General features: G+C 39.0%; 1 protein-coding gene across 1 annotated transcript in view; it reads right to left on the minus strand.

Annotated features, from left to right (window-relative positions):
- Nucleotides 1-23,897, minus strand: part of LOC126236970 (golgin subfamily B member 1-like) — a 535,118-nt gene that overhangs the window by 165,720 nt on the left and 345,501 nt on the right. Inside the window, exons 29-31 of the mRNA XM_049946677.1 lie at nucleotides 15,529-15,633; nucleotides 9,067-9,213; nucleotides 7,069-7,209 (exon numbers count right to left, since the gene is read on the minus strand). Coding sequence (XP_049802634.1) covers nucleotides 7,069-7,209; nucleotides 9,067-9,213; nucleotides 15,529-15,633 — 393 coding nt within the window. The remainder of the gene's footprint in view (nucleotides 1-7,068; nucleotides 7,210-9,066; nucleotides 9,214-15,528; nucleotides 15,634-23,897) is intronic.

The raw sequence follows: 23,897 nt of genomic DNA on the forward strand, positions 1-23,897 counted from the left end.
AGTGGCTGTTTGAATTTTTGGATTTAGCTAATAAATTGTGTGAAGATTCGTTGGTAGTGGCATTAGTTGTGGTTTAGTAGTGTTAATAAAAGTTGTTGCTTTCATAGAGAGAGAATTTTGAGACCACTATTGTTAGTTCCATAAATAGTTCTACTGGTGTAATTGAACTTAAGTAATATTGACGTTTAGTTTTTTTCGGTAACTATGAAATTTTACCATGAGTGAAAAATGTGGGGTTTGTGAGTAGTGGGTTGTGGTGTGGGATTTGTTCAAAGTATTTTCATTGGGTGGGGGGGTGGGGAGGCGGGGGGGAGAGCCAGTGGGCATTCTAGTGAGACCCTCTCCTGGGAATGCAGAATCTGTAGTAGAAATAAGTTGATAGAGGAGCAGGAGGGTAAGATTTGTGACCTTCAGGTGCAGTTACAATATGCAAAGGACGAACTAGATAGATCGAGGAGGGTGATGGGTGCTGGAGAATGGGAACTGGCAGTTGGCAGAAGGCAGGTGGGAGGAGGAGGTATTCAGACACTTTTACTTTGCGTATATGCAATAAATTTGACCAACTGTAAGAGCTGAGTGGGGAGGAGCCTCTTGTAGCTGTAGGTGTAGGAAACATGCAGCAGTACTCAGCAGTTAGAAGGCCTTAGCCAGTTGCAAAGTCTAACAGAAAGAAGAAGGTTCTGCTGTTAGGTAGTTTGCATGGTACAGGTGTGGGCCAGCAGTTGCAGGATGTGTTGGGGAGTGAGTACCAGGTCACCAGCATTGTGAAGCCTAGTGCAGGACTGGCTCAGATGACTGACAGCATAGGGGAGTTAAGTAGGAACTTTGTAAAAGAGGATCAGGTAGTGATTCTGGGTGGAGCAGGGAATAGTCTTGATAGGGACGGAGAATATGATGTAGGTGGTGACCTGGTAAAGGTAGCTACTCAAACTGGTAGCACTAATGTGCATTTCGTGCAACTGTTTCGGCATCGTGATGGGCCTCATCTTAATTTGGCCATTAGGTGTGTTAACATGGGGCTGGAGAAGGCACTGATGACCGAGGGTGTGGGTCCCATTGCAGTGGTGCCAGTTGAGTCTATCAGTAGATTGGGTTTCACTAGGCATGGCCTGCTCCTCAATAGGTATGGGATGTGAAGGCTGGCACAACTTATAGGTGACAGTGTAGGGGTTGTGGTGGGCTCACTCATTGAAAAATACCTGTTTTAGTTGGTGTTAGACCTGCAATTTTTTTAGACTGAAGTCAACTGATAGGTATACCTGCTTAAAGGAAGTCCCTCTAACTAAGGAATCACTTTCAGAGGAGGTCAGGTATTCAAATAGAGAAGGAATTAGGATCCATGTACGTAAAAAAATTGTATTCTGTTTGAGTACATAGATGTATCATGGCACTGCACTGAAGAGATATTTGAATGTTGTGCAGGACCAGTTGAATTTAGAGAAACTAAACTTCTAGTCTGACTTCAGAGCATTTCTACTCAAGCTAGAGAGGGTTCTTGGTTCACTTTATAGGAAGTACCAGAAATTAATTATATTTGGTGACTTCAATATTAATTCTGTATATGATAGTGCAAGAAAATGGATGTTGGTAGATCTCCTTAAATCATATGATCTGATGCAGACTGTGTTTTTTCCAACCAGGATGCAGGGGAACAGTAGCACAGCCACAGACAATATTTTTATTCATTCTTTATTACTAGATGGGCATTCTGTTAGTAAAAGGGTGAATGGCCTTTTGGACCATGATGCACAAATTTTAACACTAAAAGTCTTTTGTACTCAAACAGATGTCACATATAATTACAAACTATGTAGGAAATCTAATCAAATGGCAATGGAGTGTTTTTTCTTAACCTCGTTAAGGAACAAGAGTGGCAGGATGTTTATAGTGCCAATAACGTAGATAACAAACATAATGCTCTCCTTGATGCATTTCTCATGCTCCTTGAGAGTTGCTTTCCTTTAGAACATTCTAAATGGGGTACTAGCAGTAAAAGGCAGCCTGGATGGCTGACTAGTGGGATAAGAATATCATGTAGAACAAAGCAGGTATTATATCAAAATGTTAGAAGTAGTCACAATCAAGCTACAGTAGCCAATTACAAACAGTATTGTAAGGTGGTTAAAAGTGTTATTAGGAAGGCAAAGAGTATTTGCAATGCAAGTAGAATAGCTAATTCACAGGGATAAAATAAAAAACCTTATGGTCAGTTGTGAAGAAGTGTCTGGTCAGCAGCACAAGCTTGGCGATACAAATTCAGTTCGTAGTAAAAATATTTCTGTTACTGATAAGTCAGAAACATGTATAGTATTTAACAATCATTTTCTGAGGATTGCTGGTGACTTAAATAAAAATTTAATTTATACAGGGAATGATGTAACACTCTTGGAAAATGCCTTTTCAAGACTGATGTCTGAAGGTGTCTGAAATACTCCTCCGTGATACAGACAAGGGCGAGATTGAGTCAAGAATTAAATTACTGACGACTAAGGACTCTCATGGATATGATGGAGTGCCTAGCAGAATATTAAAGTACTATGCTGCACATGTTAGCCCTGTACTTAGCCATATTTGTAATTTTTCCATTAAGAATGGTCAGTTACCTGGACGACTGAAGTAATCAGAAGTAAAGCCGCTTTATAAAAAGGGGGAAAGGGATAATGTAGACAATTTTAGACCTATTTTTATGCCATCAGTGTTTGTTAAAGTTATTGAAAAGGCTGTATATGTAAGGATAATTGATCATTTTGTATCACATAATTTGCTATCAACTGTACAGTTCGGCTTTAGAAGTCACAACTGAAAATGCATATTCTCTTTTCCCTGTGAGGTATTGGATGGATTAAACAAAAGGTTTCGAACGCTAGGCGCATTTTTTGATTTAACTAAGGCGTTTGATTGTGTGGGTCACAAAATATTGCTCCAGAAGTTGGGAAGTTGGACCATTACAGAATACAAGGAGTAGCTCACCTCTTTCTTTAACAACAGACAGCAAAAGATTGTCATTCAGAGTGTTGAGAATGGCTGTGATGTGGGGTGGTGTCTGAGTGGAATAAAGTCAAATTGTGTGTGTGTGTGTGGGGGGGGGGGGGGGGCACCCCAGTGATCAGTATTGGGACCACTCCTGCTCCTTATTTATTTATTTATATAAATGATACGTCCTCTAGTATTATGTGTAATTCTAAAATATTTCAGTTTGCTGATGACATTAGCTTGGTACTAAAGGATGCTGTGTGCAACACTGGCTCTGTTTCAAATAATGCAGTTCATGACATAAGTTCATAGCTTGTAGAAAATAAACTAACACTAAATCACTGTAAGACTCAGTTTTTACAGTTTCTAGCACACAATTCAACAAAAGTCATTGTTTTAATTTCACAGAATGGGCATACGATTAGTGAAACTGAACAGTTCAAATTTCTAAGTGTTCAGATAGATAGTAAACTGATGTGGAAAGCCCATGTTCAGGATCTTGTTCAAAGGCTTAATGCTGCCATTTTTGATATCTGAACGATATCTGAAGTAAGTGATCATTCGACAAGAAAATTAGTCTACTTTGCTTATTTTCATTCACTTATGTCTTATGGTATTATATTTTGGGGTAGCTCTTCCCATTCTAAACAGATTTTTTGGATCAGAAATGGGCAGTTCGGGCAATAAGTGGTGTAAGTTCGCGAACCTCTTGTCAACCTCTGTCACTACTCTGGGTATTTTGACATTGCCCTCTCAATATATATATATATATATATATATATATATATATATATATATATATTCTTTGCTGTTGTTTCTTGTTAACAATATCAGCTTATTCCCAAGAATTAGTAGCTTTCACTCAGTTAATACTCGGCATAAATCCAATATGCATTTGGATCACAAAAAATGGCTCTGAGCACTATGGGACTTAACAGCGGAGGTCATCAGTCCCCTAGAACTTAGAACTACTGAAACCTAACTAACATAAAGATATCACACACATCCATACCCAAGGCAGGATTCAAACCTGCCCCTGTAGCAGTTGCACAATTCCAGATTGAAGCGCCTAGAACCGCTCGGCCACTCCGGCCGGCATTTGGATCACACTTCCTTAACCCTTGTGCAGAAAGGTGTGCAGCATACTGTTGCAACCATTTTCAATAAACTACCACTACAATTCAAAAATCTTAGCAGTAAACCAAGAGCTTTCAAATTAGATCTGAGGAGATTCCTCGTGGATCGCTCCTTCTATTCTTGTTGAGAAGTCCCTTGAAAAATATGCTGATTCTTATGTTATATTGTTTTTGTGTTTACTTCAACTTATGGCTTGACTTTTTTGGGTTCATAAACATTTTATTTTATCTGTTATTATTTTTATGTTGTAATTTAATCTACTGGCATGTTCCATGACCACGGAGATTTGCTCCTCAATTTGGTCCTTCGGAACTAGACATGTCAATAAAATAAAAATAACAAATGTATGACTCGAAAGTATACATACATTTATAAGTTTCAGAATGAATCTTTAACTGTGCAGGGAATGCATGCTGTTCTGAAAGTCCCCAGCATTTATAACCAAATTCCAGACTGGGATTGAAAAACAGAACCTTTCCTTTCCCTGTAACATCCAGTTTTGGGCTTGAGTCCCAGCCCAGCACACATTTTTAAACCACCACAATATTTCAAAATACAGGGTGTTCAAAAAGTCTCTCTGCAGTGCCGTATGATTATTAGCCGCGCGTGCTGTATGCCGCAGTGAATATACCGAAATGGAACTCAGTGAAATACAAGTTATTAATTTATTGAATATTCGTTTTTACTTACAAATTTTCACATTAAATGTTGAAAGTGTTCCCCCCTGTTGTTAAATACACAATTCAATTAGTCTAATCATGTTTCCAAACACAAGCTGTAACATTTCTCCTGTAACAGAAGTAGTGAAAGTGGATATTGCAGTTTTCAATTCATCAATGGATTTTGGACGTTTTTTTATAGACAGTTGCTTTCACTTGCACCCCAGAAGAAAAAGTCAGGTGGTGTTAGGTCAGGTGATCATGGAGGCCAAAGTCCCTGTGAAATTATGCGATCACCAAAAACATCAGCAAGCAGTGACATTAAAACGCGAGCTGTATGCGCGGTTGCACCATCTTGTGGAAAATAACTGTTCACTACTTAACACAAGTTCTCCTATGAATGGGTACAGAATATCACTGCAGTATCATTGTGCGTTTATTGTTTCGTTGGAAAATATGGGACCCACAGTCCAACGTCTAGAAATTGCAATCCAAACTCTTATTTTCACAGAATGAAGTGGTTCCTCATGAATACACAATGGATTTGCAGTACTCCACATACGAGAATTTTGTGAGTTCATGTACCTGGATAGATGAAACCATGTCTCATCAGTGAAAAAAGTTTCATGAAGAATATCCCTTCCATTTTGTCGACCGAAATTTTTGAACCATTGGCAATAATGGTCTCTTGCCATGATCAGTATTTTTCAGTTCTTGCACAACTGTCTCTTTGTATGGGAAAAGTTATAATTTTTTCCTTACAGCTGTGTGGGCCGTTCCAACACTAACATCGATTTCCTGGGCGAGTTTTTTTACTGACTTGTTCGGACTCATGGACATTAAATCGGAAATATCGAGTAGTTTATCCTCAGACAAAATGCTAGGATGACCACTTCTCGGTGCATCTGTCACTGAACCCATACTTCAAAATTTGTTAATCAAATCTCGCACAGCATCACGGCATGGGAGTGTTGTCTCTGCGAAAACTGAATTAAATGTTTGACAAACTGAAACTGTGTATTTACTGCCAGCTTTCAACACTTGTTCGACTAAAAACACACGCTCTTCAATTGTTAGCATTTTAACAGTGACAAAAACGAAACAAACGAATGAAGGAACTAAACTTAAAAGTTCAAGTCAACATGTAACGACACACACCAATGAAACTACTGATGCTGGCTGAGATAAACAAAACAGTGGAATGCTGGGAGAGTCCCCTTGAAGGGAAGTAACCCAAGCAGGCGAACAATCATACGGCACACATGGCTAACAATCATACCGCACTGCGGAGAGACTTTTTGAACACCCGATATATGGGTAGTTGTGACCAATTAGACGCAAAAGAGTGGCGTACATGAAGTGGGAAAAAAAGAAAATTGTTTGGTACATGAATTATTGTATTTCCAGTTCATTCCAATCTTTTAGAACTTTTTAGCATAAGCTCAGACACCCTCGATCTATGACGTTCATTCAAATGAAACCTGGTCAGTGCGTCTACCTTTGCCTTACACATAAGGTGGCACCATATAACTGCGGATATGATGGTGCCATCTATTCGTAGAGAGACTGACACATGCACACCATATGACGTTGCATACTGCCAGTGTGATTTCACAAGAAGAGAAGGGGGTCACACGAGTTATCATCCACTACCGACCATGCAGGTGAGTAAGCAGTAACAACAAGGAGTGATTCGATTTTTGGTGGCAGAGGAAGTTGGAGGCCGTGAAATGTATTGATGGATGAAGGCTGTGTATGGTGAGTACAGTCCAAGTCATTTAAGTGTTGTGGGATGGCGCAAATGATTCCTTGAAGGGCGTGAGTCACTGGAAGACGATGCTCATCCTGGACAGGCTCATCATGTCATCACACCAGAAATGGTTGCGGAAGTGAATGCTTTAGTCTCGGATAACTGCAGAATCACCGTGAACGAGATCCATCGGTTACTGGGTATTAGCAATGGATGACGAAGTGTGTGACTGGGTCCAGGCCTGGATCCGACAGCAACCTACTAGCTTCTTCAAGGATGGAATCGACCAGCTAGTGTCGCAATGGGATAAATGTGCCAACAGTTTTGGTGACTATTTTTGAGTATGTGTCCTGTGTATAACTAAATTTTTGAGTTAATAAAATAGTTACCGTTACTTTACAGTAGTGACCGGGTTTCATTTGAATGCCCCTTATACATACTACAGAAAGAGATTGAACGAAATAGAATTTGACTACCATATGGAAATTTATTGGTACTTTCTGTCAAAGGGCAACATTTGGAAGAATCAAAGGTAATTATTTGGCATACCTGTGTCTTCATCTCTTGTATCGCAGTAGAATTTGACTGGAGCTGTTCAACATGGAGACGGTGTTTCTGTAGCTCATCCTCTAGGCGATTAATATGTTGTGTCAGCTCAATGCTACCACTGTCTATGCGCAACGAATCGAGCTAAATGACACATTAAAAAATATAATCACACATTTTAATTTCTGAAAACACTGATACAGAGATAATTATATGTCTGGAAGTACATGCTGTAGTAATTTAAATTTGCCATCAGTTTGTACAAACAGTATTTACAAACAATATTTTGTAGCTGTCTGAATTCAGCCTCTTCCAAATATACTGATGCATAAAATATTTATGACATAAAACTTTCTCCTTAAATTTAAATTTTTTCAGTAAAAGTATTATTCATTTATTTTTCATCTAGGCCTTATAAGAAAAACAAATAATTTCAGGGCTTCAGACTCCATTGTTCCCTCCTCCTACTCCAGTGTTCCTCCATTATCTCAGCTGGTGTCTGTGTCTTTTCTCTTTCTCTTTCTCCTCCTCCTCCTCCGACCATCTAGGGTCAGTTTTCTTCTGAATCCTACTGTGAGCTTACAGAATTTTGTTATTGTTAAATTAGAGATTTTTTAATAAATGTTAGAGGTATGGAGTTTTCTGTACCCTTCTTGTCCATAAAAGAGTTAATGCATTGTTAATTACTATTATGTTAAAGGTTATCTTTCCTTTTTATAAATTACACTTGCATGCTATCTGTGGCATTCTATTACATAGGATATTATATTTTAGTGCAAATATTTGTTTGTGTTGCATTGTAATTTGTTTGAGGTAATCCTTGGAAAGTCTGTAGTGGTTACACTTCACTAGCAGATGCCTTTAAGTCACAAGTATTTCATGGAGCTTACACCACCACTTGGACCGCATATGGAGAGCCTCAGAATAGGTGATGTCAGCTCTTCAATGAAGAGCATTCCTCAATAAGCAATATCTCAAACATTTTGTAAAATATCAGCAGAGAATTCTTGAGATTGCTAAGAATGCTTCCACAATGAAAGCTTATTTGTATAAGTTCATATAGTACATGCTCATTTTACCACCCAGAAACCTCTCAATACCTTGGAATTTTCCATTCTGATATTCATCTTTAAGGTGATTTTGATTATCTTATATTGTTTATTAGCAAATCTTTCTTTACCTCTTTAAACCATCTCATTTCTGTCTTTCCACCTAAAGATACTTAAAAATCTATTAGGTTAGCTTGTTGTCTACAATTTTGTAAAGAATTCCAAAGAACACCTATACCCCAGTTTATTATATTTTTACCGAGTCCTGGGGCTTACTAATTCAGAAGTAACGAAAACTGGAACACTGAGGGACACAAATATTTTCTCTGGCCACTACATCTGCTAAAATATAAGTAATCTAGTTTCAGCGCAATTTTTAGTTTAATTACTAATTAAGACAGAGCTATTGACCAATACTCACCTTCAGAAGGCAAAATGTTTTGCACTGCATACCCATTCATCTTCGCCTTCGTCTTCCCTCGTCCTCATTACTAGTGAGTCTCTCCCAGGGTCTGAATGACCTGTCCTTCCTTCCAACCCTCCCCAGCTCATCCCTCTCTCCTCCTTGACAAAGGCATTGTAGTAGAGTGTCACTTTTATATTTGTCTATTGGCAGCACAAAGTATTTCACCTACCAAAGGTGAGTATTAACTGTCAATTCAGTTTCCTTGGTCGTATTTTCTCACGAAATAAGCAGCTTCACACCTTCGTTCTTTCTATATCTCAGGAGGTCCTCTTATATTACATGATTTACAGACAATGAAGAATAAAGAAAAGTACACTTGAATAAGAGCACACTTTCTGAAAGCAGGATGTCTTTCTGATAGTGAAGGTCATGTCTACACAACTGTTGTAAGAGTACTGTATATATCACAAATAAGTGGGCAGTACTTTGTCATCTAAGAAAACAGAAAATGCTACAACTAATGGGAAATAATACATCATAACCTACCTCTTCCGCTAATCTTTGGTGGTTCTGGGTCTGTTGCTCTAGAATGGCCTGGAGTGATTCAACCCGCTGTTCGAGTTCTGTTTCTCGCTGACTGCGTTGCTCTACTTGATGTTCCAGTTCAGTGATGATTTCTCGCAGCACCCAAATCTAGAATCCATGAAATAGTGGATTTATCAAACAAAATTAGTACAGGGAAGAAAAATTTTTGAGTTGTATCAAAAACACTGCTTTAACTATGTAATTAGATAAAAGAAAATTGTTAAGTCTCATTAAAATGTAGTTTACAGAGCGCAAGCTCTCTTTCTGCTTATAATTTTGTTTCACAGGTTGCTCACGTTTTCTGAAGTATGAACTTATACTCACCACTAAAGGGTAAATTTCTGCATATGAGTGAGCATATATAGCAATCTCCAACAACCTGCATGACTTTCTGTCCAATTTGTGGATTATGCGTACTAAGTATTACAATTTTTGGAAATGGTGGGGAAGGGGTGGAGAGGAAGGGCAGTGAGGATAGGATGGACCAAGGAGACCAAAGTATTCTATTATAATTAGAATGAATGTTTTCCTTCATAAAACACTACCGTACACTGTGAATCACGTTTTATCCCTAGAAGATGATGTGGACCTCAGTCTCCCTATTGGATATCCCTTAAATGTTTTTTTCCATTGTTTCCTACTTTATTTTCACATAAACGTGGAGGCTCCGCTCTTCTAAAATGTCCACAATCAATTTCCTTTTTACATTGCCTGTCTAACAGTTTCACTGGAAGCTAAAGTCAATAATTTTCAACTGATTGTTTTCAGCGAGTAATGCATATGTAATGGAAGTGGCTTTCAAATGGGAGATGTGGCATGTTTTGAAAATGCAGGAAATAGCTTCTGATAAAGGAGAAGGTCTTTCTGGTCTTGATTCAGGAGATGTCAATATAGATACATTGCATGCTCTGCCAAATCTTCCTTGTTCTCTGAATTGATAGAAAAGGAAGTGTTGTTCACAAAAGAGAGGTAGCTACACAATATTTATGTCCTGAAAATTCGTAAACTGGTATCCATTTTATAGCACCATTGTGTGTTAGTTCTCAAAACAATTATTCTGTACTCCACTATGCAAAACATGGACAGCAGCAGATCACAGAAGATGAACTCCATTAGCCAGTATAACTTATGAAAGTATCGTTATGTTGATATGTGGTACTTCTTAACTATTTATGGATAATTATTTCTAGGCTGATTAAGTTATTTATTGCAGAATTCAGAAAAATATTTAGGAATATACTGTGAGGGATATGACTAAAAATTGTAAGTTGGGTTCAATTATTATCAATGCCAGTCTTTAAGCCAGTAAGAAGTTGATAACTTCTATTCTTTTGTTACTTTATTGTGCATGGTTGATATATTTCAGTGCATATTTACTGTATTGTATGCATGCTTTTTTTTTAAATATATTTTTAGTGTATATTAATCTGCCGTCTAATCATCATTTGAGTTAAGAACGTACAGGATAAATTTCAGATTTATCTACCAGCAGCTAAATGTTTGTTATACTTCAACACACTGTAATATTTGTGAAGAAAGGACTATATTAAACAATACACATTTGCGAGCTTGGTTCAGAAAATTTTCACACACGACTCACAGCCGTGGGGACACTGCTGCTCAGTCAAGAAAGGATGCAATGCTTGTTGTAGCATTCAGATTTATATGTGTTGGGCAAGTTAAGATAATTCTGCTGCAGATTTAATACAGAACCACTGGTACGAAAAATAATCAATATTTGGCATGATGGAGGAGGAGGAGATTAGTGCTTAACGTCCCGTTGACGACGAGATCATTAGAGAATGGAGCACAAGCTCAGATTAGGTAAGGATGGGGAAGGAAATCAGTCGTGCTCTTTCAAAGGACCCATCCCGGAATTCCCTGAAGTGATCTAGGGAAATCACGGGAAACCTACGTCAGGATGGCCAGACGCGGGATTGAACCATCATCCTCCTGAATGTGGGTTCAATGAGCTAACCACTGCGCCACCTCGCTCAGTTCTGACATGATGAATTGGTATCTAATGGAAGTACAATAAAACAACAAGGGGTGGCATGTTGTAAGGAAGAGATGAATATATGAGGTCTGTTTAAAAAAATCCAGAGCTTTTTCCACAATTTTTTTCTACGCTTACCTTTTACCAATTGTGCTTAGTCTCTTTTGAAATACTCTCCTCCACAACTAAAAACATTGCTCCCAATGCTGTTTCCACTTCCGGAAGTGGTCTTCGTACACCTCTTGCTGGATCACTTGAGGCACCGTCTGCAAGTTTTCTCTTATCTCATCTATCATTGCAAATCTTTGTCCTTTCAATGGGGTTTTCAACTTCGAAAATAAAGAAAAGTTCACAGGGGTCAAGTCTGGAGAGTATGGAGAATGAGGCAACATAGTGATTTCATTTTTTGTGCAATAGTCACACACCAACAGCGATGAATGTGCGGGTGCATTATCGTGGCGTAAGAGGCATGAATTGTCTTGCCATTCTTCAGGCTGTTTCCTTCTCAATTTTCTCGCAGGCTTCGCAACACGTCCCAGTAATACCACTGATTAAGAGGTTGTTCCTGTGGCACAAATTTGTGATAAACTGATCCTTCAAAGTCAAAGAAAACTATTGGCATGTCTTTGACATTTGACCTGACAAGCATTTTTTGGTCTTGGAGAACCTTTCCCGACCCATTGTGAAGACTGAATCTTGGTCTCAACATCATCACCATCCACTCACATCTCATGACCAGTTATAATTCTCTTAGGGAACAGCTTGTTCTCATTTGCATGATCCAAAAGCCCTTCACAGACTGCCGAGGTGAAGGTCTTTCTGGTCATGACTCATGAACCATGGAGCGAACTTGGCGACAATACGATGCATTCCAAAATGCTGTCAGGATTTCATGACATGATCCAACTGAAATATTACGTTCTTCTGCAATCTCTCAGACAGTCAGTCTTCAATTGGCATGCACAATTTCAGTGATGTTCCTGACATGAGCATCGTCAGTAGACATCGAAGGGTGTAGTGAAAGATGGTCATCTTTAACTTCTGTCTGCCCATTTTTAAACTGAGTGAACCATTTGTAACACTGAGTATGGTTTAAGCACTCTCACTGTAGGCTTCCTGCATCATTTGGTGTGTCTCTGTAAAGGTTTTTCTTGAATTTCATGCAAAATTTAATGCAGACCCTCCTCTGAACCTGCCATCTCAAAATTTTCAGACTGTGTGACACAACATTCTATTCAATAGAGCAATGACCAATAACTAACAGACATACAACAGCAAAACTTCCGGAAATTACACATTAAACATAGGTGTGTGCATGGATAAGAACCACATTTCACTGAAACACACTGTTGGCACAAAATTATGAATGTTCTAGAATGTTTTGAACAATCCTCATATTTAAATCATAACGAACTGCCTACAGAAGTTAAAATTACAGACAAGCAAATGCCCATAAATTTCAACATACTGTCGTCTGTAATTTGTTTCATTTATACCTTTATAAGATGCAGCTGGTTTGAAAAACTGTGTGACAAGAACTGCAATGTTAACTTTTTACATGTAACCACTGAAACATTTTTGTATGTAACAATTAACTTCCAGATTGCAACAAATGTACAATATCACATACTTTATACACAAAACTCATCTGAAATCAATTGTGCTAAGCATGTTGGTAAGACAAATCACACAGTTCAAATGTCTTTTTTTGAGACACTTAACATCTGCTACACCATCACAATACTGTATGAGGTCATTGTCTTGTGTGGTCTCACACTATGTAGGTAGTCTGCTTGTACCGTGTGAGGCAGACTGAGAACAGTCTGTAAGTGGTCATCAATAAAGGGATTTTGCAAACTATGAATGTTGTTAGGATGCAAAGCTGAAAAGTCCATGTACACACAGAAGAACCATACACACAGAAACTCATGTTCACAGTTAAACACCTTTATGAACTGTACAAGGAAGGATGGAAGAGATATTAGGGTTTTACATTAAGTAGGCAGAAAGGTCATTAGAGATGAAACACAAACTCAGATTGGGGAAAGATTAGGAAGAAATTTTCCAAGTAGGTATACCAGCTTTTGTCTGAAACGTGTTTAAGGAAACCATGAAAAACCTTAATCTGGATGGTTGGCTGGGGATTTAAACTGCTGTTCTCCCACACATGAGAACAGTAGTGAAACCAGTGGCGCACAACAAAATGTACAAAGAATCACAAGTGAAACAGGCAATTATTTTTGTGAGTTTCATCTGTTGGAGGTAACATTGCAGTTTATCTAATAAATACAAGACAACCAAGTCTTGCATGCTCATGCTGCCAAGGGATAACTAAGCAAGCCACATATCAGGGCTGCTGTGATAGTTGATGGGGAAGAGAATGACAGAAACGAAGTGTCAGCCTGTTTCTTGAAGCAATCATAAAAATGAAGCAGATACTTTAAATCATTTCATTTAGTTGTTGAGATTCAGTTGCAGGTGTAAATCGGAAGAAGTATTTAACTTTTTCTTAGGGATCATTTTCAGATTAGTTGATACATGTCCAACTGTATAGATGTCTATTTTTAATATGACCTGCAGTGAAATAAAAGAGATGCCTCTGCCTTAACATTACAACAAGAAGAGCTGGAACTTGAATTGAATTGAAACTCAAATTGAATTGAGATCAGATGACACAAATATGTTATTCCACGCAAAGAAACAAACAGTTGACAGTGGTTAGATATTTTCTGTGACACTTCTTGCATTTCAGTCATTATTCAGTATGTAATAACATTTGAAGTTCACTTTTTGTCAGTTACTTTATGCTATGTTTATGTTTCTTAAGTTCTATGTGTTACTATAACAAACACCTTAGGAGAAAGAAAAAAGTTATTCACAAAATATTGACTGTTTTAACATACATGTATAGGCAATGGAAAAAAGGGGAGGAGGGGTTGCAAATTCAGCACCTAGTAGATGACAAAGACAGGCATATCTGTGACTACCACAGTTTGTAAAAGAATTGGTGACTTTTTTGATAGGGAATATGACTGGACATCATTTTTTTACATCAATGTACAGGAAAACCTTTTTTTTTTGGCCAAAACCTACCAGTAAAAGATATTCAATTTGACACAGTTCTATTTTGCCTTACATTGTGTCATACAACAGATGATAGCTAATGTCTCAGGAAGAAATGGATGATGCACTCCTAGGAAGAGACTTTCCACACCCTTTAAAGTGCATGTCAAGGTAAGAGTTGTGTACAGAAAAAGGGACACATGTAATGTTTTACAACAATCACTACCATTTTACTTGGCACACTGAGAAAACCTGTGAGATTACTCCTGTACAAGTATTGGGCTTTAGAACAAAAGATAAGAATTCCAACATTTTATTTGGTAGAGCACTTGCCTGCGAAAGGCAAAGGTCCCGAGTTCGAGTCTCGGTCGGGCACTCAGTTTTAATCTGCCAGGAAGTTTCATAACAGCACACACTCTGCTGCAGAGTGAAAATCTCATTCTGGAAACATCCCCCAGGCTGTGGCTAAGCCATGTCTCCGCTATATCCTTTCTTTCAGGAGTGCTAGTTCTGCAAGGTTCGCAGGAGAGCTTCTGTAAAGTTTGGAAGGTAGGAGACGAGATACTGGCAGAAGTAAAGCTGTGAGTACCGGGCGTGAGTCGTGCTTCGGTAGCTCAGATGGTAGAGCACTTGCCCGCGAAAGGCAAAGGTCCCCGAGTTCGAGTCTCGGTCGGGCACACAGTTTTAATCTGCCAGGAAGTTTCATAACAGCGCACACTCCGCTGCAGAGTGAAAATCTCAATCTGGAGGCTATTCATATTTTCTTTTACACTATAATAGGGAGGGTTAGACAGTGGAAAGTATTAGGTCTTCTCCACTCCATGTTGCCATGAGGAACAACATGTAAAAAAGTGTCACCTCTTTCATACAATACTGGCAACATAATCCAAGGAAAAGCAATTGTGTTTTTACAGAACTATGCATTTAAAAATGGCCTGCACAAGAAAAAAAACACTTAAATATTTTGCATAAACTGAAACCCCAGAATACTCAACAATACATTATGAAGCGACATACAACATTTAACAATTGTGGCGCTATGGCTGCTACTGCATCATTACATTTTTTTCACTATTGTTAGCAAAACTTGGAACATGAACACCAATACTTCAGGCTCACATTGACAGCTAAATACAAAACGTGATGCGATGATTTGAAGCGATCTGTACATTATATATTACTTGACAAATACATATGTACAACATTAACTGTAGTTTGTGTACAATATGGGATATTGTTAACTGCAGTAATGGCTTTTGATTCAAAGACAAATACTGTGTCATTGCATATTAAATGTGCCATATCTTTTATCACACACAGTAATACAACAAGACATTCTGAAATGCAACAATCAATACACTCACCTTATCCACAGCTGCTTTCAATTCTCCCTCAATCTCCTCCTTTCTACTGGTCTCTTCAGAATGAAGTAAATGGGCTTCTTTCAGTTGTACTTCCAGTGCCTCAACCTGATTACAAAATTCTTTTTTCAGCATATTCCTCAAAAACTTGATATTTCTAGTGCTTTATAATTAGGGTTAATAAACACTAAAAATTATTATCTTCCATTATGCACACTGATTGAGACTGGAACAAAATAGTTGTGCACTTGCCTGTCATGCACCACAATTTGTCTACTTTAGACAGTGTAATTTTTTCAGGGAGCTCAAGGACAAAGATGAACACAAAGTCAGCTTTAAACATTAACATAACAATTAACATGTGTCAAATCAATACGCTATTCAAGCAATATTTGTGATTAAAGCAATATATTTCCCGTATTCATTTTGGTCACCTAACCAGATGACAAATATAATAAACTGAACATACAAGATAATCATGGTACAGCCACATTAACTATTCTAAGAAGAAACAATAAATTATTCAGAAATACAAAACACCAGTCACATACAATCTATTACGTCAAATTCTCTTTAATTTCCAGTACAAAATAACAATAATTAATTTTAATATTATTTATGACAGTGTGGGTTTATTTAAGGGAAAGAAAGAAGAGAGGCCAAAGTATAATGCACGCTGATGAAAGTTCTTTAGAGAATGAGCGCAGTCTCAGACTGAAATTACACACTTACATTTGCTTCGTAAATGATACACCAACTGTGTTGTGTTACTATCTCTAAAATGAGCACATTGAGTTATTTACCATATTTCTTTGTCTACTATTGTCCTCACTACAAGTGAGTCTCGCTCAGGCTGGGGTCTGAGTGACATGACCATCCTTTTTAACCCTTCCCAAACCGCCTGTCTGTCTTCTCCAAAGAAGGAACTAATAGTTGTGAAAGCTAGGTTTGCATTGCCACTTTTGTGTGTGTCTTTTGGCAGTAATAAACATTTCACCCCCTGAAGGTAAGTAATTTCCAGCAATTCTGCCTCACAACTTATTGTTACATTTCTCAATTATGATGCTTTTTCCCATTCCCTGAGCAAATTAAAAACAGTGTGCACAAAATCACATGACTTAAGATTGTGCTGTATTTTGGCATGTATTTATGCTTCTTCAGTCACTGACCATTTAGCTTCTTGTCTAAGATTTTATCAGGAACACTGGGCAACATTTTCCATTAATTGTCACTCTTCATGGCCATTGCGGGTCTGGAATTGCTTCAGCTGCTTAGATATTGCTAATATTGACATGACTTACTTTGTTACAAAAGAGGAGCCACAGCAATAATACCTAGTACAATGCCATTGAGCAATTACATGTCAATACGTAAAACCTTGTACTGCTCACATTATTGTAAGAAAATGAAATGCTTACAGCTGTCCTTATGATCTTATTTATTGTGTAGCTACCAGTTTCAGCACTTCAATGCACCATCTTCAAGCCTTAGTTGATGTTGAAGCGATTATCACGATCCATATGCATGTAGCACTCAAACCATGGTGGAGTGCTGGCATCACAGTTACAGATAGTCTGCATAAACCAGTTATGTTGACCACTGATGCAGCAGGTATATGGATAGTGATAACCCCTTCGGCAGCAAGGCCTGAAGATGGTGCACTGAAGTGCCAAAACTGGTAGCTACACAATAAATAAGATCATAAGGACGGCTGTAGGCATTTCATTTTCTTACAACAGTGAAGAGCCATTGCCCCCAAGACATCTAGTCAAAAGGATGGACATACAAGAAGTCATTATTTTCTTTTAGCACACATAATCAAGGTTGACTCTAAGATTGCTGGCTACAGGCAACAAATTGTTAAGGAATCACCAGAACCACCATTGACTGAAAAGTGTGAGGTGTATAATGAGGGTGAGAGAATATGCGTATTCCTTAATCCTGCTAATTATTGTAACTGGAAGTAGAGTACCTACTAACAGCGATACTTGGTAACTAAAGGATCATAGTTTTGCATCACATTTTATACGACTGTAAATTCGACAAAAATATTATTTAGTGTTATTCAGTTCTGCTAGTAGAGAGTAAGTAAAATGTTAATTACCACGAAAATCAAGGTCTGATCCTGTTCACACTGTACTTAAATCTCTACTACTGTGAAATGGCTTATGGAACTAATGAATATAAATATTGAGGAAGTATTTATAAATTACTATTAGATAAAAACAAGGACTAACCACACATGTCAATTAGTGAACTATGACAATATTAGTTATTCCTGAATGCCCATAGAATATAAAAATTGTCAATTAAGTGAGTATGAAATGGGCAGCCCAGACAGTGGGCACTGAGCTATAGACTAGTGATTTTTATTTAGTTTTTCTACTTTAATTTTCTCCTGATAACAACTTAGACAATAGCTTGCTGTGTTAGTGTACCCAGGGCTCTCTGAATGATTCAAAGCCTAGCTTGATAGATACAAATTTTATGGAATGTATTCTTGTCTAAACTCTCATTGGAGCTGATGAAGTGACAACAAACCATAATCATTTAGTAATTCTGTACCTAAGAATACACACTATCAGCCTCTCCTACAAATTGAGCTTGGCCAACGTCCCTAACATCCCACAGCCTTCACCACTGCCTCCCACACCAATAACAACTCATAATCACAAGAATCAGTCAAAACTGCACAGTGTTCTCAACCTCTTGTCTAAAGCACTCTACCATCCTGAATTACCTGTCCTATCCAAAGATCTCACATTCAGCCATAAACCTGCATTTAATCATTCTCCTTTGGTGCAGGATCTACTTTCCTTTACATGTAACGTTAACCAGAAATATCACTTTGCAACCCAATCCCAAAACCTTTCCAACAGCAAACATGACACTAAATCGGGCCTTGAACAGTTCTGACAACAATCCTAGCTCGACCTACCATCACTACCTCAAAATCATCCCTTACAAGCTTTCCAAGAATTCCTCAAGTCCAGCATTGCTTCACAACCCTTCCTCGGGTCCCTACAACATGATCCTAAACTGTCCTCTGCAGAACTCCAGGCACTGTGTTCCCTAAAAGCTGATGACTCCATCATTATCCTTCCAGCAGACACAGGATCTAGCACTGTGGTACTTGATGGACAGGAGTGCAGCATTGAAGGTCTATGCCAGCTGTCTGACACCTCTACATACAGCACCTGCCATCAAGATCTCATCCCTGTGATTCAAACTGAGCTGCAGTCCTTCCTAAAAACCTCAGACCTCTCTCAAGGACCTACACCTTAATCCACATAACTTCTTACCACACCCAAACCATTCACCCCCACCTTTTGCCTTCTTCCTAAGATCCACAAACCCAATCATCCTGGCTGGCCATCCCATAGTTGCTAGCTTCAAAACACCCACTGAAAGTATATCTACCTTAATTGATCAACACCTGCAAGCCGCAGTACAAAGACTTTATTCCTATATTAAAGATACCAACCATTTCCTAGATCGTCTGAAACCTGCGTCTTGCCCACTCCTGCCACACACCTTACTTATCACCATTGATGTCATCTCCCTCTACACCAACATCCCCCACGTACATGGTCTGTCTGCTGCTGAACATGCCCTCAAGCAACACCATCTGTTTCCAAACCTATGACATCCTTCTTGCTCACCTTAATCAACTTTATACTTACCAACAATTACTTCACCTCTGAGGGGCAGACATAAAAACAGATTAGGGTTAGAGCCATGGGAACCAGGATGGCTCTGTCCCATGTCAGCCTTTTCAGGGGTTGCTTGGAGGGGGCTTTCCTAGGGTCAACAAGCCTTCAGTCCCTGATTTGTTTTAGATACATTGATGACATATGTGCCATATGGACTCATCATGGGGCTGACCTGTTAAAGTTCCTGGAATCACTACGTACCTTCTCCCAATTAAATTTCACATGGTCGTAGTCTGAATCCCATGCCACTTTCCTTGGTGTTGACCCCATCCTCACCAAAGGCTAGCTACACACTTCTGTTCACATTAAACCTGCTAACAAACAGCAGTTCTTACATATTGATAATTTCCATCCATTCCATGTCAAAGATTCTCTCCCATACAGCCCTGACATTTGAGGCAAATGTATTTGTTTGGATGCAGAGTCTTTACAGCAATGCACCACCATTGTCTCCTTAGCCTTCACTGGATGTAATTACCCCACCAGCCTAGTTCAAAGGCAGATTTCCCAGGCCATCACATCCAATCCTGGTACTGCTGATCCTTCCAAAAAACAACTTTGGAGAACACCACTTGTCACTTGCAAGGGAAACTCCCCATTGTACAACCCCCAGATTTAGTGGTAAGAGTGTTCAGTGTACAGCCTGTCAGAAACTGAACACAGATCAAGCATGAAAACAGGAAGAAGGTGACTGGACTGTGAAAAAAATCAAAATAGAAACAGTGAACAGTCCAAGAACAAGAAGTGCAATATAGAGCAGCCAGATAGAGAAATGGCGTCATGGATAAGTGGTTACGGCATTTGACTGCCATGTGGGTGAGCCGTATTCAAACATCCCTCATTTTTTTTTTTTTATTTTTTGTCACACTTGTGTCTGTGACATGGTGTAACATCTGTTTGCAACAGCAAGGTATAATGACAGTTGATACTGCACTACTCTATATGCAACTGAAAGGAAGTGGGTTTCTAATGGAAACTGCAAATGTTGATGACAAGGTGTTAAGCCAACCAAATCCTCCACTGGAAAACACGTCTGGTGTGACATACACATAATTAATGACAGTATGCATGTCATATGATAGGAACCTCTTACCGACACACCTAATTTGTACAACTGGTAAGTAAGTGAGATACGCGTCCCTGCCGATATGGGTGTTCGTATGAATGTAAATGTGATCACTCCCAAGGAAATGATGAAAACATAATAGTTTATCACATAAGCTGTAACACATGAATGCAACAGTTTCACAATCACAGTTTCTCTGTGCTCTATCAAAACATATGTTTTTAATGTTTTTGAAGTTGCATTGCATTTTGGGGTCTTGACTCTTGAATTCCTTTGTTGTAACATGGTTCACATTTTTTTTTTTTTTTTTTTTTGTGAGATGTCTGCTTGGTATCTCACCTGCTTTCATTATTCATCACATTCACTTGCAATGGTAATGTATTCTTATCACACAAATCATATTCTATAACAAATGTACAGTACGACAACTGCCACGACTACAGAAAGATAGCAAACGTTTGAATGACTGGATGGACAGTTCATAATGTTGTGGGAAAAGAAGAAGAAGAAGAAGAAGAAGAAGAAGGACACGAGAGAGTTTCTAGAGTTTCTAACATGGCTTGCCTGCTTGGCAGTCCAGCACCATGACCACTTACCCACTACCTGCTCTCTAGTGCACTTCTTGTTCTTGGACCGTTCACTGCTTCTATTTGGCTTTTATTCACAGTTCAGAACACCTTCTTCCCGTTTTCATGATTGATCTGTGTTCAGTTTTTGATGGGTTATCAACTGAGCCATCTGAACACTAAATCTGCGGAGGGAGGGGGAGGGGGGGAATGCAGACGGGTGCAATGGGGAGTTTCTCTTGTCAGTATTATCCTGGCTGGTCTTGAATGTATTAATCAGGTACTTTGACAAGGCCATGACTTTGTAAAATCATGCCTTGTCCATTTTGTCTGAGATTTTGCCCACCACAGCTTGAATAGCTTTTTGTCACCCTCCCAATCTCCACAATATCTTTGTCAGACCCTATGCTCCTCCTGCACCCATCTCCCTGCCCTATGGCTCCTACCCCTGTGGCCGTCTCGGCTGCAAAACTTGCCCTACGCAACCTGCTACCACCACCTATTCTGGCCCTGTAACTGGCAAACATATACTATCAAAGGGAAAGCCATCTGTGAAATGACACCTCATAGACCAGCTGCTGCAGCTAGGATTAATGGACATTGGCAGTGGGTGTATACAGACAATACACAATATCCTGTTGCAGAGGAAGCTCTACAACATGACAGTCATGACCTTGGTGCCTGTTTCAACATTCACAACATCTGGATTCTTCCCCCAGACACCAGTTTCTCAGAACTCCACAGATGGAAACTAGCGTTATAACATGTCCTTGATCTCGACACCCACCTGACCTTGATCTACATTAATTCCTTCCAACTCCACCTTTTTTCACAGTAACTACTGCTTTCTCCACTCCATTTCAGTTTCCTACATCTTTCATTTTCTGATCTGCCTATTTTTCGCCATCCCCCCTCCCACCTCTGTTGCATACAATGCACTTAGCTTTTCACTCTTATTATTAACTCATGTACAATGTTTTAGTAGTAATCTCTGTCTTGCATATTAATCTGTCTTCCATCTTTAAGCTCTCAGGTTTTCAAATCTTGTTTGGTGTAGTCCCCAACACTCAGACTTTTCTTTCCATCTCGTCCAGTAAGTCTGCCCTTACGCGGGGTTCTGAGTAACTTTTCCAAACTGTAGAACTGTACCCCTATTTCTAAACCCCTCCTGTCCTTTTCCTTCACCCCTCTTACTTCCCCTTCAACTCTTCTTCATGGAAGAAGGAGCCAACAGCTCCGAAAGCTTGCATAAGTTAAACTTTTTTGTATGTGTCTTCTCCTGCCACCCCATGGTGAGATGATTATTTATCCATCCAGTTACATTATATTGTTAAGAATGTAACTCATCATGTTTGATCAGCACAGACACAGACACCTAAATCTGATGGCATTTATAATCACTCACTTTTCTCACTCTGTTCAGTAATTTGAGTAGATTGTGGCCAGTGTTAATATGCTGGTTTCCATGAATTAGGTGCAAAATATTTAAAACTGTAATAACGAGGGAAAGGAAAGCAGTTGTGAAACTTGAATATATCGTTCACAATAGTGTTGCACAGAACTTCCAGAGGAAATGTGTGTGTGTGTGTCATAGAGACTCACAGCAAACAACTGCATGTTAACTAGTAGAACAACAGTTGGGGCCAAAAGAGTCAGAAAAGAATGATTGGGTAGTCAACTTTCCCAAACTGCACTGACACAGCATTTCTAGATACAGCAAAATGAAGGGGTTGACAGAATGGAGACAGGGCAAACACAGACAAAAGTGGCCTGGCCAACAGAATGTTAATCCTTCTATTGTTCATGGACAGTATCAACTACTCCTAAGCTGAACAACAGCAAAGTTCAAGTAAGGACAGACAAGGACAAAGACCTGCTTTAATGAACAAAATTTTCTGTTATCGACTCAAAAGAATAGGACAGCAGACCATTCCCAATTACAGACTTTACTGACTGCCCTACTCTGAGCTATTGAATGTAATATTACTGAGTACTATCGACAAGAAGGTTTCATGAAGTACATATGTATGTCACTAAGCCAATTGTTTGTTAGTGCTTACCAATCAGGACAGATGGGATCGGTTGCAAGGGCACAACAACAAGTACACAGAACTCCTCAGATTCATACTGTTCTGAATGCATTATTGCAAGAACAATTATATTCACTTTCTACTGGGCTCCAACAATCTGTCATTACTAACATCACATAACACTGAGGTACACTAATGAGCCAAAATATTATATAATCACCTGCTTAACAGTGTAATAGTCTGCCTTTAGAATGCAACACAGCAGTGACTCAGCATGGCATCGATTTGATAAGTCCTTCGATTATTTCTAAAGGCAAGTAGAGCACCAGAAGTTTACACATAAGTCACACAATTACTGTAAATTATCGTCCAGTGGTTTGTGGGAACAGAACTGGTTCCAGATAGCATCCAAATTTGTTACACCAGGATCAGATGTGATGAATTTGGTGACCAAGATACCAATATGAATTTACTATCATGCTCCTGAAACCACTGTAGCAATTATTATGGCACTGTGACACAGTTATCCTGCTGGAAGATTTCTACATCTACATCCATACTCCGCAAGCCACCTGACGGTGTGTGGCGGAGGGTACCCTGAGTACCTCTATCGATTCTCCCTTCTATTCCAGTCTCGTATTGTTCGTGGAAAGAAGGATTGTCGGTATGCTTCTGTGTGGGCTCTAATCTCTCTGATTTTATCCTCATGGTCTCTTCGCGAGATATACGTAGAAGGGAGCAATATACTGCTTGACTCTTCGGTGAAGGTATGTTCTCGAAACTTTAACAAAAGCCCATACCGAGCTACTGAGCGTCTCTCCTGCAGAGTCTTCCACTGGAGTTTATCTATCATCTCTGTAACGCTTTCGCGATTACTAAATGATCCTGTAACGAAGCGCGCTGGTCTCCGTTGGATCTTCTCTATCTCTTCTATCAACCCTATCTGGTACAGATCCCACACTGCTGAGCAGTATTCAAGCAGTGTGCGAACAAGCGT

This window comes from Schistocerca nitens, chromosome 2, assembly GCF_023898315.1.
Source record: "Schistocerca nitens isolate TAMUIC-IGC-003100 chromosome 2, iqSchNite1.1, whole genome shotgun sequence".
Taxonomy (NCBI): domain Eukaryota; kingdom Metazoa; phylum Arthropoda; class Insecta; order Orthoptera; family Acrididae; genus Schistocerca; species Schistocerca nitens.